Source organism: Centruroides vittatus, unplaced genomic scaffold (assembly GCF_030686945.1).
Source record: "Centruroides vittatus isolate TY-2023 unplaced genomic scaffold, ASM3068694v2 contig_341, whole genome shotgun sequence".
NCBI classification, from domain to species: Eukaryota; Metazoa; Arthropoda; class Arachnida; order Scorpiones; family Buthidae; genus Centruroides; species Centruroides vittatus.
The window spans coordinates 1524498-1541713 of record NW_027122166.1 but is presented as its reverse complement, the minus strand read 5'-3'; the positions used below and the strand labels follow the sequence as shown (position 1 = coordinate 1541713).

Sequence of the window (17216 nt, the reverse complement as noted above, 5' to 3'; positions counted from 1 at the left end):
TAATTTAGAACCTATTAATTATCACAAAACTGAAAATTTATGATTTTAATTATGATAAACTAACCTAGTTTAGCCATCATTTCATTTTCAATGTCTTGCATTCTTTCATGCGCCTGAAAATAAAAAAAAGCGTAATAAGATATTTCATATTTTAAATAACATAAAAATATAGCATAATCATAAAAAATTAATTCATTTAAATACCCTTGATAACTGTTCTTCTAATTCGGCAACTTGTTCGAGCGCGGCACTCTTTGTTTCGGAATCCTCCATTAATGCTGCAACGTCGAAAACATTATCCAAGTACGCTGATATTTGTACCTGCAATTCTTCACTTTCTGTCTGACGAAGTTTATCTAAATAATCATCTAAACCAAGATGAGTGAATTCGAATTGAAGATGGACCCTAAAATTCATATCCTCTACAGAATGTACAACAATGTTGATAAACTGCATGCATGCAACCTAAAAATATTTTTGTAAATTTTATATTCAGTAAACTATGATATATACTAAATAAAATATTAGCAAGCTTTTAACTTACCATAAAATCAATGTTAAAAACTTCATAGTTCATAAAATATTCCATTAAAGTTTCAAATCGTCTTCTTTCTGCACAAACTTCTTTAAAATTATCAAATGCATTTAATATAATTTGATGACCACCTTTAACTAAACAAATGGCTGCAAGCAATTCTAAAGCTAAAGCTTTTGTTCTATGAAAAAATAATTATAAAAATTAGAATAATTAATTATATATGATGATGATGAGGATACGTTTTCTTTTAGAATTTATTTTAATTACTCACCTTAAACTTTTGTGATTCAAACTTAGTGCTATGCAATTAATTGCTTGCGTATGTTCAATCACCATATTGAAGCCATACTGAAAAAATAACATCAATTTTACAACAAGCTATCTTTACTTGAAATTTTAAATCAGTTTAGTTCCATTTTAATATTAGATAAAAGATAATCACTTTTATATAGTGGACCCCCATATAACAACGTTCCCAATACATTATTCTGCCATAAAAAGTGTTGGTTCACATGATGTTAAAAATTCATGTAATGTGATGCTTTGATGACTGTGTGATTGGCAAAACATAGGGGTGCATAGATTGATAGGTATTTTTGTATTCAGTTTTGTCAAGTTACTATAGGATAAGGCCATAATCTTTATTATTGCTATTTTAATCATTTTACTACTTTTTTTTAACACAATTTATAAAAAAGTAAGGTTACAACATTGTTTTACAAATGTATACTAGTAGTAGTAGTTTTATACTAATTAGCTAATTTACGTATAAAATATATCTCATGAAATTATTTTTGTGTGATATTATTCAATTCTGCAATAAAATAATGTTGTGCAGGGAGCCACTATATTACATATTTCAAATGTAAGAGATCATTTTATTTATGTACCAGTAGCTCCATCCCAAAATGCCTTTGGCAGTCCACTCTAGAGTTTCATATTGTTTTGTAATCATCTCCACATTTTAAAACAATTCTTTGCGAACAATATTAGCTCTTTATATATTATTTAAATTATTTAATCTATTTATTAAAACCAAACAATCTGGCATATTATTGGGCTATAATAAGACTAATTAGACTTATTACAGCCCATTAATACAGCAGATTGTGTAGTGTTAATTCAAGATTTATTGTTTATATTAAAAATTTTAATAAAAAAAAACAGCAATATTAAGAAAAAAGAAAACAATTTAAAATAATGTGGAGCAAAATTAATAGTCTAATGGTTTACATTTTGGCTAATTAACTATATAAATACTGTCTAATTTGGATTAAAGCATGGTTGTGAAAGTCCAGGAAGCGTAACTGGCAATGCAACTGCATGGTGAGCAGGAGTTGCAAGTTACCCTGTTCTGTATTGATCTTTTTATCCAGAATATCCTAAATTAATTCATTTAATTCTAATTATCAAATTTAATATACGATGGTGACTTAATTGCCTACCTTCAATCCAAATTATGAAGCATTTGTTTATTTAATTAGTTAAAATGTAGCCCAATGATAAATCTTGCTTGATTAGTTGACTAGCAATATGTTCTTTAACTATCAAAATATCTATAAAAAAACTGTGTTATTCAATAAAATACCATTTTATTGAATATGAATCAAGAGTTAGACTTGTAGCTCAAACTATTTTACTATGAAATTTTTCTAGCACTTTATATGACAGTCTCTTTCAACTACGGTAATACCTTGGTTTTCGTTGACTTCGGTTATTGTCGGTTTTGGTTTTCATTGATTTTTTTGCAAAAAATTTGTCTTGGTTTTCATCAATTGCCTCAAATTTCGTCTGCATGCCCAAATGACCTCGCTGCTATTTTTGCAAAAACAAAGGGCGATCCATGCACTTTCCAGCTCAGTGTGGCGTTATTTCTCGTTCTGTGAGCATTACCCCACGATGGCCTACCATTGGCCAATGTTTCCATTCTCTGAACACTGGGAGTTTGGTCGTGGGTTCGCGCTTCGCCAGGATGGGCTGGTCACATGGAGTTTTCTGAGTTTTCTACACGTCTGTAACACCTGAATAGGGCCAGTTACCCTTAAACTGACCTCCTGGAAGGCATTATTCCCTGCGATACAACCATCATAAATGCATACAACTACTATTACATGACAATTATGTCACACTTTACCACGGGGCAATATAGGCTAGAAGCTCATGTCCAACTAACTTCTACAAGACCATTGCACTTTCCTTTAGATTAGTTTTTTTTTAATATTAATTTCTTATTGCTTTTAGTATTTAACACTATATTAATTCTCTATAAAATGTGCTTTTGGTATGTATTTTGGACTGTCTAGAATGAATTAATTGGATTTATATTGATTCATATGGAAATAATTGCCTCGGTTTTTGTAGATTGTTTTCGAACGAATTATTGACGAAAACCGAGGTATCACTGTACATATTCTTTTCCTTCCTTTTTTGTAAAATTTTCTACTAAAATATTTCACGTAAATCATTAAAGTGAGACCAAGTTTACTATCCCAAGGCAAAAGTTATAATTATTACATTAAATCTGTTAAAATGCATATACAAATCATTATAAGAACTTACTATGTGCCTATAAGAATCCATAGAACTCAGTGCAGTTAAGGCACAAATTAATGCATAAATGCTTTGAGGTATGTATTTAACTATACCGAATTCATATTAAAAGCTTGCTTTAAAATATCACCAAACTTAATTTCATGACATTTTCAGAAATCTTAGTTTTATTACACTTTTTAAATGTTTTCTTTGGTAAATATTTAAAGAAAAACTTATAACAATCAACTGAATTACATTAATAATTAATTTTATACAAAATGGTTAAATTGTACAATCAAAAGCAGTATCCTAACGCTAAAGGGAGGTATTCAAAGAGAGCATAAATATTAAAGTTATGACAATACAGCAGTAATAGAAAAAGTCAATTCTCATTGGAAATTTATTATATTCAAATTCTAATCAAATTATAATTAAGAAAGTTCTCTTTCTTTCTCTCAAAAAATAAAATAAGATTTATATTTTGAATTATCTTACGTCTAAAAACACATTTCCTAACATTGAAAATTTTTTACACAATATTCAAAATTACATCCGAAAACAATTTATATGCAAATATAACTTCACAAAGCATTTACAAAAATATATTAATAAAATTGAGAAAAATGAGAAATTTTTACTTACATTTACTATGAAAAATGATTAAATAAAAATTAATTTTAGCAGAAATGTGAAATGACATGTAACAAAAACTACATTTTGAAGGAAAAATATTGAACAATGAATAACTGGACAGCTATAAATATTCCAATGTCAACAAGTTAATACAAAATATGTTAATTTTAACTTTTTTTAACCTTATAAAAATTGAAGTTTCTACCATTTTTCTATTAATTGATCAATTGTCACTACTGCTTAAAAATTATCAAAGTTCTAATCACTAACAGTTGACTTTATATCGCATCATTTTCAACAAGATACAGTACACTTTTCATCTGAATATAACAAATTATGTGCTATAATATTAAATTCATAAAACTGCAGTGTGATGATGATCTTATTTGACTAAAATATTCCAAATTTACTTTTAGTCATGTCTATAAAATTATTAATACATCTCTAAAATCTAATAAAAACTGGTATAACAGCCAACAATAAAAAGAAATTCTCACTTTTTACTGAGAAACTGTTTTCTCAGATAATGTTATATACAATATATAATGTATGAAATATAGAATAATTCAACAACAAGCAGTATATATCAAATGATTATAACTGAATTGCCTGACAGATATTCCTGAATATATTAGACAATCAGTGTATGATGTTACAAATCTGATTAATTTTAAATACAAACACTGATCATCATAATTAAAATTGTTGATCATCATTAACTATAATATTCAGAGGGCAAAAAAAGTGTGTTAAAGGCTGAAGTCCTTGGTGGATTATTCTTTTTGTTTCAATATCATTGTAACTACATTTATTTATATTTCACTTTTACTTATTATTTAATTCTTTTTTCTCTTACTTTATATTAATTTAAGAAATATCAATATTTATTTTTGTAAAATTATTAGCATTTTTGATAAGAATCTAGTGATTCTAAGGTGTCTCTTTAATTTTTTTTCTTGCTATGGTTAGTCTGATATTCAATGTTAAATGCATTAGGTCATGTATTAATAATATAAAATGTCAGATTTCCTACCATTCAAAAATTGATTGCTCAAGTAACTAAGTTAAGCATTGAAAGTGCTGAGTTGTTAACTTAAAGTTCATGCAAATCTTGGTTAGTTAACTATTTCTTTTTAATTTTGGGTAACTAATTTTGCAGAAATATATAATGTATTGGCTTTAGAAAGAAGAGGTTTTTTTTTTTTCAATAAATTTAAACTAGGGTCACAATGTGACCCATGTCACACACAATATCAACAGTGCATTTAGCATAACATCACTAAGAAACAGGCAGATATTCAAAAAATCCTTTTCTGGATTTAAAGATTAAGCCCCAAAGTAAACCACTTATTCTTGGTGATGTCGACTGTCTTCAGATATTAATGAAGACTAATTTTTCTCAAACTTGCATCTCTTGCAGAAAAACATAGTGTGTTTGTGTGTTGCAAAACCATCAGCAACTCTCTCAAGAACATTAGAAATATTGAAACTGTTGGACAAGTGAGTTCCTTATATACAGGAATGTCCATAAAGTCTGCATACAATTTAAAAAATTTATAACTTTATTAGTATTTGTGATAGAAAAAAAATCTGTAAAAAGTATTAGAAAGCTTAAAGTACCTAGTTTTAAGTAAAATTTTCACCTTGTTCTTATTATTTATTAATGTTTAATATTTTATTGGGGTTTAGTATTTGGGAGTGAAAATCAACTGTCTTTTAGACGTTTCCAAATCAGAAATTTCCTAACAAATGGTTTGGGAGAAATGAACCATTTTCTTGGCCTCCAGGTTTGCCAGACTTGACTCCATTAAACCTTTTTATGGAGACATATGAAAACGATAGTGTATGCAACCAAACCTTGATCGTTAGAAGTCTTGAAAACTAAAATAACTAATGTGATTTCAGGCATTACTGTAAATCAATTGACAAATGTTTTTAGAGAACTACAAAATCGTATTACCCTTTGTATTATATTACTAATGATGGTGGACATGTGGAAACTTAATAAAATAGAATAAAACAATAAATAAAAAAATATAGATTTTCTTATTTCCAATACATTTGACATAATTTTTCTATCACAAATACTAATAAAGTTATAAAGTTTTTAAATTGCACACAGACTTCATGGACACCCTGTATTAATCAATCAACAGAAGCAACAAATATTTGAGATTTATAGTTTGCTCTATTTTAGGAACAAGAGAACACTCTTTTTGAAGAGTGTCTTAACCTGCAATTAGAAGTAGATCTTAAACTCTATCCTTCAAAGATCAGAACTTCAGGAGATAAAACTTTTATTCGAACAATGCTGGCAAAAAGCCATAAAATCAGATGGTGTATTTTGATAACTTGATTGTTCGAATTTAAATGATTTTCATTCCTCTGAAAAATCCAACATTTCAGGATGATGAAGTTTATGATGCTTTTAAAATATTTATCATTAAGAAGTTTTCACTTCTTAAGATGAATACCAACAAAAACTGAAACCTTAAATTGACACTTGTAGATAAATGAGCTTATCTGAAAGGCCAATTTGATGTTTGTGCTTTTTTGCCTTGTTACTGGAATACTTATATGAATACAAACTGTATTTGTGAATTCTTTGAAAATTTGATTATAATGTTACTTTGAATTAGAATATAATGAAAGTGAAATTGGGATATATTATGAATAAATATATTTGCAAGCTTAATATAATTAGTAACTATAATTGATTAAATATACACACACAGTATGTTGCTGCTTTACAACTGGTATAAATTTTCTATAAAGATTTTATGAAATGTGGTATTTAAATACTGTTTTTTTGTTTTTAATTGGCCATCTCAGTATAGTAATATATAGTTTAAATTGCATTTCCATGAATTTAACTGAGCTCATGGTAAATATGATGGATTGCTTAACAATAATTTTTCAGAAACCAATTAGATAGTGAAAGTGGAAGTATAAATTTTAATTCTATATATTATGCCAGCACATAAAAGTCACAGCTAAGCAAATATTTTTGAAGATATATAGACAAAACAAGCTGCTTCTAATTAAAAAGTTGTTAATTATTCAAATTTATGAATTCATTCAAACTTTCAAATTTCTTAAAAGAACCCAAACCCAAGACTCAATTTGAAAAGTTTTTAGATAATATCATTGACAATATCTCATCTAGTTTATAAGCTATCACTCATACACTATACTATGCTAAGTTTTTTCTAAATATTTTCAAAACAAATACTTTACCAATTAAATAATTTAAATAAGGCATTTTACCATTTACTATTATCAATAGATGGTAACATACTTAACTACAGAGAGAGAGAGAGAGAGAGAGGAGAATTAAATTTTTTCAATTATTAGTATATTTATTAATTTAATTCTATCTAAATTTCACAACATACTTCACAAGATTTATTTTATATCACATAGGTATCTTTTATACTTGCATCTTTTCAGTAATTTCTTTGGCTTAGAAGATGATGAAAATATTTATCTGTCAAATATAGCCCTATTTCTGCATCATAATTTTATTGAACTTGTCATGCAAGTGTCCAAAATTTGGCATCATGATGCACTGTATGATATAAGATACTAGATATATATAAATAAACAACAACTAACCCGTTACATATAAAGATCAACAACTGCCGAATTATCGGGCTAGCAAATGGCTATAGTAATATTAATAATTAAAGTTAATTTGCTACTAGAGTTAGGCGTTAGGCGCCATCTCTTGCTAAATTTAATAATTAGAATTTTAATTAAATAATTTAAATAAATTTAGGCCTAACTGGAAGAAAAGAATCGGCCCGAAGCGGGATTCGAACCCGCAACTTCTGCTATCCGTGCAGACACGTTACCAGTTACGCTACCCGGACCTTCGCTCCGATCTTCCCGTCCGATGGTGGTACGGTAATCTTATATCAACTGGAGGGGAAGATCGGAGCGAAGGTCCGGGTAGCGTAACTGGTAACGTGTCTGCACGGATAGCAGAAGTTGCGGGTTCGAATCCCGCTTCGGGCCGATTCTTTTCTTCCAGTTAGGCCTAAATTTATTTAAATTATTTAATTAAAATTCTAATTATTAAATTTAGCAAGAGATGGCGCCTAACGCCTAACTCTAGTAGCAAATTAACTTTAATTATTAATATTACTATAGCCATTTGCTAGCCCGATAATTCGGCAGTTGTTGATCTTTATAAGATACTAGTTCAAACACCTTCACTTAAACTAACTAAAATAGCATAACATATCCCAAAAACCTCTGGGTGCCCAGTGACAAAATTCACAGGTAAACATAAACAAACAGGCTTCAGTTTTCTGCTTTCCTTTAAACGGAATTGAAACTTTCCAATTTATGTTCCATTAAGGAAAAGTAGAAAACCTGAAGCAGAGCTCAGAAGGAGCCTGAAAACATTCGTTTACATTTACCCATGAATTTTGTTGCTGGGCACACAGAGGTTTTTTGAGGTGTGTTATACTAGATATAAGACACAACTGCTTAATTCAGGTAATCAAGTAACTTTAATCGAAAATATTTGTGGTCTTTAATTGGGTTAGCTTTGGCATACAGAAAACTAAATGTAAAACATTAAGAATGCAGAACATTTAAAATACATTAGCTATTTTTGAATAAAATAAGTTTAAATGCAAAAATTAAAATAACTTTTAGATTTAATAATTATAAAAAAAGTAGAAACAAAAAAAAATTTAAAAATATGTAATAATAATAATAATTGATATTTTTTTGGAAAAAGTTAAATAAAAATAAAGAAAAATTTCAAGGATATGTAAATATATTATGAAGGAATAAAATTAAACTTACAAAATGAATTCATAAATTGTAACTTTATAGATTGTATGTAATAATTATTAATGACAGATAAACTGTTGAGAAAATTTATAAGCTAATATGTTATATAACATTCAGAATATTACACACATTAGCATTAAGAGGAGGCAATAAGAGACATTAACAGACTAATAATCAAGTCTAAGTGCAATTGATAACACATGCATCCTGCTCATTAATAATAAAAAGACTTATTTAATATTATATGTACAGTTTTTATAGTAACATCCACAATTCTATAAAAAATCGATTTTGTCTACAGAATATTATTTCCTTACTTGCAACTACCTTTCAACATATTTTTATATTTAAATTGTTCTTATTTCAAAATTGAATGATTTATGTTTTAAAATATTCCACAACACTCAAACTACATATAAGCTGAGGATACAAGCTGAAAACATTTCTAAAAACTTTTCAATTTTCTTGAATCAATAAATTTGTTTTTATCATATTAAATCTATCAATTTGCTATTCCAAATTTTGATTATCAAGTCTTTAGAATCTATCCTAAAAGTATTGACAAAGCTTTTACTTAAAATTGAATTTATAAATGTCAATAATACTTTACTTTTTATTTAATGATTTGATAATGCAGATATGTTCATTCTATAACATTTATAAATATTTTTGTTTCCCAGATTTGATTTCAGTTATGATAAAATAATATTTTCAATATTAATTTCTTTTTTATCAATCTAAATTATTGTTGTATATTGGTAAGGCATACAAAAATATTAATCAATAATCCCTTTAAAAGCCACTATATTTTAATATTTGAGAATACTTTTTACTTTAAATCCAGCCATCTTCCAGTTACATAGACACTATTCACTATGGAACAATGTAACCTAAAGATGACTAGATTTAAAGCCAAAAATATTTACAAATATTAGAATTTAGATGGTGTTTAAAGATATTGTTGATTAATAATGTAATTTTTACCAGTTCTGATTTTGTTATTCATAATATATAAATATCTCAATTTTAATTATAAACGAACATTTCTTTATAATTTATTAATTTTTTGTTTTAAATTGCCACATATGTTATACAAAATTATTATGCTTTATAAGCATGTATTTTTAAATGTGATACATTTCATAAAAAATTTTTTTAACATATAAATGAATCAGTCTTTCATGTCATATGATAGAGTAAATAAGGAAATGATTAATAATTTAATAAATTTTAATTATTTGTAATATTAATAGAATAAGATAATAAAAATACATGACATTATTTGAATCAATTTCACAGAAAACTTGTTAATTAATGCATATTTTAAGCAATTTTTTAAGAATTGTGTATATTTGTTGAGCATTTATTTTCTAAATAATTACAAAGTTACATCAACATTTCTTAGTTATTTATACATTAATGTAAATTGCTTAATCATGTTATTATTCATAATTATCTTCAATTTAGCAAGATTGTTCAAAAACAGAAAATTATTTTTCTTGTTATTGCAGACACTGTAACCTCATTTTTCATTTTAACTTCATATTATATCATAAACAAACTATTAGATATAATAATTCAAATTCCAGTGTTAAATATAAATACCAATCTCTCAATAATGGCAACATTGAATATTTATATTCTAATTGTTATCAATATATCTTTAATTTATTAATTAATTAAAATTTCATTCTTCTGTATATTAATTAATAATATAAAACTTACAAAGTTATAAATATGATCAGTTTTAACAAATTAATTAGTTTTATTCATTTAGTAATTATATTTATGAAGCTGGAATGTTTATCATTAAATTAAACTGCTATTCTGTTTAAAGATTTTTTAATTTTATCATTAATGAATACACTGATGATAAAATTTATTGTATTCCATTTGTTTATAATAAAGTTTATTTATCTGGAGTTTTTTAAGTGTCTCAGTTTGAATCAACAAAATGACACACTTCAAACAGAGATTAAACTGTTTCTATTTAAAAATTTGCATCTGAAAATGAAACATATGTTTTGCAGAAATTAATATTACATAAATGAGACTTAAAATTTATTGTATTGTGCCTGTTTATATTGTCAAAGGAAACAGAATACATCTCAGGAAATTTATAGAAAAATGTAAATTTACACTGTTGATTTTAATTAAAAGAATTTTTGCAATTAACACAGTTATTAAAAAATTCATGTACATATAATGAATATATTGATTGAAAACAAGAAGTTACTAATGATAAAAATAAATGTCATTTTAAAGCAATTATCAATATGTACAATTTTTATTGCACAAAGTCATAAAAACATAACTAAATATAATAATTTAAAAATTAAATTACCTTATTATTCATTATGGCACGTAAACACATAATGCAAACATGAATATCATCTTTTGCTTCTCCCATATTCAGTTTAGCAATATGTTTAGAAGCTCTTCTCATTTTTGGTGTATCAAGATCTAATAAAGGACGGTGTGAACTTCCACTAATACTACCATTAGGGACATTATTTTCACCAAAATTATTTAGAGGTAAATACTCATGTCTATAAAAAAAAATTTCTAATTCAAAATTAAATACGTAATTTATTTTACTATAACTGAAAAAAAGCTTCTTATATACCTCATAATAATTAATCGAAATGATAAATAATCTACTAAAACATCCAACCCTTTGTTATCTTCATTAAGAAACTCACGAACCCATCTATAAAATAAAAAATTATTATTATAAATTTGAAAAGTAATTATATTATATTGAAATAAGTTAAAACAGTTTTCTGAACACACTTTATTATAAGCTGTTATAGCCTACAATAAAAGGGTGTTTAGAAGCTGTTTCTATAAATGAGAAACTGTTGCTAAATTCCAATCTTTTTAAAGAAACTTTTTATAGTATTTTAAAGTTATTTTTAATATTTTGACCATTGTCATTATTTTATTAATAAATTTTATGAAATATAATAATTTCGTTTATAGTCTTACTTTAAAAAATAAATATGTGGAACAAATGCTCCATAAAAACTGAATAGATCATGTCATTACAAATATAAAAATTGTGCCAATTTTTCACAGATAATTAAGCCAGTAAACATACAAACAGAATTAAAGTAGAACAATATTTTAAAACAAACAGACTGATTTTTTTCTTTAAAACAACCAAATGAATTGAACGAAATGACTCACTCTATATTATTTGTACGAAGCGATATTTCCAAGTCTCTAAGCACCTGCGTTGATGTTGAATCTCCTAGCATTTTTCTTTTCTGCAAACAAACTCATTTTTAATATAAAATTTTTTTAAATGAAAACTTTTATTGATATTTTGTAAACATTAATAAAGTTAATTAAATTAAATATTAATTATTTTAAAAAAAACAGTATATTAAAAAATGAATATGCATAACAATAACATAGAACAACTGAAAAGACCCAAAATGCATTTTGTCATCAGTAATGTAAAAATAAATACATAAATAAATAATATATTGTTTTAAGCATAGAATTTAAGCATGAAAAAAAAGTTTAAGTCATTGTTAGAAAATTAAAGTTAATTATATATACAACTCTCTAAAAGTTTTAAACTGCAAAATAACACACAATCTTTTCTCAGAATTTACAAATTAAAACACTGAATTTTTATTTATAAATTCTAGTGCCGAAGAACTTACTGTTTATTTTAAGTTCATCTACACTATTCATGTTAAAGGTAATTTTTTGGAATGCTCCATTTACCTTGAAGAGAAAATCAATTTAGACTTTCTATAATTAAAAATGTTATTACATTCAGTAAACTATTTTTAGTATTAATTTTCCCAGTACTCCTCTTTTAATTAAGCTTTAATTTTAGCTTTCTTACATAATGAAATTTGGTTATTAATAATAATTAAGAAATGATAAATTTATATTTTTAATTGTAAATTTAAATTTTATGTTTATATAATATTGTTTAAAGTAGTTTGTTCTAATTCAATTTTTAAATTTAATTGATATTAATACTATCCAGGTTTAAAAATGCATCAGAATCATCACTATTTTAGAATTTTGTTAATCAAGGTCATAGTCTTTTTTTTCTATGGTCCTTTAAACATTAATGATTCTAAGAAATTAAGTTCTTATCTAATACATCTACACACAAATAATGGCACAACTGCAGTGAGAGTGACTAAGTAGTAAGTCTTCTAATATTACTAACACAATAAAATCTTTGTTACTAAACTAAATCAGTCAAAATATATATATAGGCAAAAAACACAGAGAAAAGACTCATCCTGTATTTAAATAGAAAAAATAATTCTAATAAAAGATTTATGATTGCAGTTATCTTATTCTATGCAATTTTAATGTTATTATTAGAGGAAAATAAATATTGGTAAAAATATTTCCCTTTTTTTCTTTATATGAAATTAAATAAGTTTCTTTATAAAATCAGAACTAAAAATAGGACACTTAAGTTTTTTAAACTTTATAATTTACTCTCAAATAAGTACTTTAAATATTTATATTTCTAATTTATTAGATTAATTCAATTAATAATAAAAACTCTTACTCTCGCACTCCTCGAAGCACGAGGATCCAGATATGTCTTTAGTTTGCGTAAATAGAATGCTGGAGATTCCTTAGCTATCACTTTTTCCTAAATTAAAAAATAAAATATAAAACACGAAAAAAATTTATTTGTATTATTCCTTAAAAATTATGTTTTTCATATATATATATATGAATATTTTAAAATTAAACTTTTATTCTCTTGTTGAGAGATTTGATTAATTAATTAATTTAAATACCTATTTGATAGTTCTATAATTTAAAAAATTATTTAAAAGAATACTTTCACTTCCCGTACATTATAAACATCTTCAGTTGTTCTTTAAGCAAAGTGAGAAAGGAAAAATTACATATGTATAAAAATAGTCAATGAATTATTTTAAAAATTTGAATGTGTTCAAAATTTATTTTATTTCATTAAACAAAATTTTGCACAATCAATTTATTGTTTTCCTAAAATGTTCATTTTTAATAGAATTCTAATCTAAAACTTATTATAAACCATTTTTGAGATTCAAGAACTTTTGAATATGGTTTATGCTTGAAGTTCTGCTATTTGTTTCTGTCAGCAACCATCAGCTATAAATTAAAAATAAAACAAATATTGTATAAATTTAAAATATATTGTTTAGTTGCTCCTTATAATGCATCAAATTCTTATTGAGGTATGTACCGTATTTTACGGACTATAAGACACGCCTGAATTTTGGAGGCAATTTTTTGAAGAAAAAAAGTGTGTCTTATAGTCCGTAAAATATGGTATATTCTTTTGACATATATGCAGATTAAATTTTTCTTTATTTAAATAAGAAAGAATTTAAAAATTCTTTATATTCTACTTAACTTTTTTTAACTTGTTATTATATCATCAATTGCTGTTTTTATGAAAATCTGGATTAAATTTACTTCCAAGTAAACTTAATACCAGTATTAATAAACACAGAAAAATGTTCACACTATTTCCAAACTAAATGAAGCAAATAAAAAAGTGACTTTGGAATCAAGAACAGTTAAAGCTATAAACATGCTATCAGTCACAATTATGTTCAAAAGTTAGAGAGCAACTATACATTCTGCAATAAAAATATTTCATTTGTAAATATGATAGAATATTCCTAATAAAAATCCATTTTAAGAAAATAATAAAAATATATTACTTATAAAATTTATAAAATTACAACATGTTTCAAAATTTAATTTTTGATATCTCACATTAAGCCATTAATGTGTAATTAATTAAACTTTAATTTTATAATACTGTGTAAAGTTATAACAACTAGTTTAAATATCATCATCATTAAAAAACTGTAAACAGCTAATTATAGATAGAATGCTTCTGTTGAGAAATTTAATGAAATTTGTGATAAAATTATTAACATAAGATATACATTTTTACAAATAATATGAGGACTCCATCCAATGAACAAAGTGATAATACAAATACACCTCACTAACTTTGTATAGCTTTGCAGGTAAAAGTGATATGTTCTGAGTTTTTACCTGCAAAGCTATACAAGGTTAGTGAGACATATTTGAATATGAAGGCTGTTCAAAAAAGATCAAACTTTTTGAATAGCATGAAAACCTGCACATGAAGTGAAATGTGGCCAGTAGTGTCATTTAGCAGCAAGTTTTGGTAACAGTGTGCCACTTGCCATTTGAATGAATATGTTTGCATAGTATCTAACAGATTTCAGATAGAGTAAAAGTGAAAAATCTTGAAGAGCATGATCACAGTCAACAGATTTTTATCTAGAAGTTTTAAGATGTTTGAGGGATGATGTGGGTAGGAAGGAGCACACAGTTGTGGGAAACCAAGCCTGGATGTTGTACCATGATTATGTGCTGTATTGCATATTACTCCTTGTCTGGCAAAAAACAAGACACCCCTCATGCCTTACCTACCTTACTCTATAGACATTGCCCCAGTAAACTTCTTCCTGTTTCCTAGATTTAAAAAAAACGTTGAAAGGCTGTAATTTTCAAACTACATAGGAGATAAAGGAAAATGCAATATAAGACCTGCATGTCATTCCAGAAGACATTCCAGTCATGGAAGAAACAGGAATGATATGTTACCAGTAAAGTAGACTACTTTAAAGGAGACAAGATCTAATAAATTTATATATAAGTAATAAAGCTTTTTTTTTTTCAGCAAAAGTTTGATGTCTTGATTAGCCCTTGTATTTACAATGCATTTTCATTTCATGTATTTATTCTATATATCTACAATAATACATTAAAGTAACTTAACCTTTTTTCCTTTGAAACTGTTTATATTAAATTCATTAATTTACATTTTTTATAAAATGTAAATTTTTTCAAATCTCTCTTCTAAATCATCTTGATTTCATATCTAAAAAAATGACTTTTCACTCTGGTTTTCATCTGATTTACAGGCAGCATTTAAAACCAATAGAATGGAACTGCTGCTAGTATTTTTGAGGAATGGCTAAATAAAATTTTAGTTCATTTTTTTTTATATACATGCCTAACTTTAGATAGAAATTTATTTAATGAAATCATTTATATTTTTGATAGTCAAGTTGATACTTGGACATTTAATCTCATTTGGATATTTTCTAAAATAGTGTAAATACTTTCTAATCTGGATCACAACAGAATCTCTGATTTGTACCTTATCAGTTAAGCATTTTTTTTGCTTTTGAAATTGTGATTTGTTACCAATATATAAGAAACCATTTTAGAGAAGATATATAGTTTTAAATCCTTCCTCCTACCAATTATATTCAAATATAAAAAAATTCAGATTAAAAAATTTAATAATACAAGTTCAAAATTTGTTTTATGACCAAAATAGCTTAATACTTTAGAAAAATAATACTTTATATAATTAAGTTTAATCTTTTATAATTTTAGTCATCATTCCTTTCCATCACATAAAAATAGGAGAATATATTTTAAATTAATTATAAAGTAACTTAACCTTTTTCCTTTAACCTTTATAAAACAGTTTTTGTTGTATTTGTTCCTGAAGAGGGCTGATAAAATAGTGGCTGAAAACATTCAAACATTAAATATTTGTGTATTTATCTGCTGAAAATTTGTGTTCAGGTGTTATTCTGTTCATGTATAGTTTCAGTTTACTTGTGCAGTGGTTGATTTTTGTTTAAAATAATTATATTTAATAATTGGATAATGATAAAGATTAATCAGAAAAGAAGTTTATAGTATACATAAATAAAAAGAAAACTTTTAGAGTAAATTGATAATAAATAAAGTGTCAGGTAGTACATTATTTCTAAGCATATTCATGATTATTGAACAGGAACTACTTGTCATAAAACACATTAAGTTTGTCTAACCAAGACACTGTGAATATATACTTATATTCCACCAACAACAATATAATAATATTTGATATCTTCATTACAGGTAAACTGATTTTTAACAAGTGATTCTTTGGACATCACAAACATTGCTAGATGCAAAGCTATGCTCTATAAAAAATGAAACCATATTTCTCAACAGAATTTTTGCTACAAGTTCTGTTTCCATTGTAACATATGCAATCAGGCATTGTTATAGAAGGTAAACACAATATGGCAACAAAAACTTTCCATGCAATGTAAAACTACATCCATACAAAACAATTTTCCAAATAATCACCATGTTAAACTACTGCAACTGTATTCTTTCTGCACATATGCTTCAAATCACATGAGTGAACACTATAACTCACTATCATATTTCAAAAGCATTTAAAATTTCAATGAATTTGATATCTTAACTATTAAGATTTGTTAACTTACTTTTCGATCCACCTCAGTACTTGTATATCTAATCACATATAATATTATTCAATTATAATTTTAAAATTTTATATATTAAAATGTTTTTATAAATAAAATACTTTTTAATCACAAATATCAATTATCTGCAAAAACTTATAAAAGTTATTTAAAAAATAATTAATCACACAATTTTCAATTAAAAAAAATATCTTTACCTGATCACATATCATATCCCATTTCTTTACATCATCATATTGTTTTAATAGCTTTGCTTTATCTGGAGGAAGATCCATTGATGCCTAAAAGAAATATAAATCTATATCAATATATAAATAAATAAATATTAAATTTTGTTTATATAGAGTATTAATTAATATGAAATATCTAAAATTGAAACAGCT

General features: G+C 25.6%; 1 protein-coding gene across 1 annotated transcript in view; it reads right to left on the bottom strand.

Annotated features, from left to right (window-relative positions):
• Positions 1-17216, bottom strand: part of Frl (formin-like protein) — a 97308-nt gene that overhangs the window by 23376 nt on the left and 56716 nt on the right. The window contains exons 3-11 of the mRNA XM_067268862.1: positions 17031-17114; positions 13062-13148; positions 11699-11778; positions 11136-11219; positions 10854-11058; positions 810-886; positions 545-716; positions 205-465; positions 65-113 (exon numbers count right to left, since the gene is read on the bottom strand). Of these exons, the coding sequence (XP_067124963.1) occupies positions 65-113; positions 205-465; positions 545-716; positions 810-886; positions 10854-11058; positions 11136-11219; positions 11699-11778; positions 13062-13148; positions 17031-17114 (1099 nt within the window). The remainder of the gene's footprint in view (positions 1-64; positions 114-204; positions 466-544; positions 717-809; positions 887-10853; positions 11059-11135; positions 11220-11698; positions 11779-13061; positions 13149-17030; positions 17115-17216) is intronic.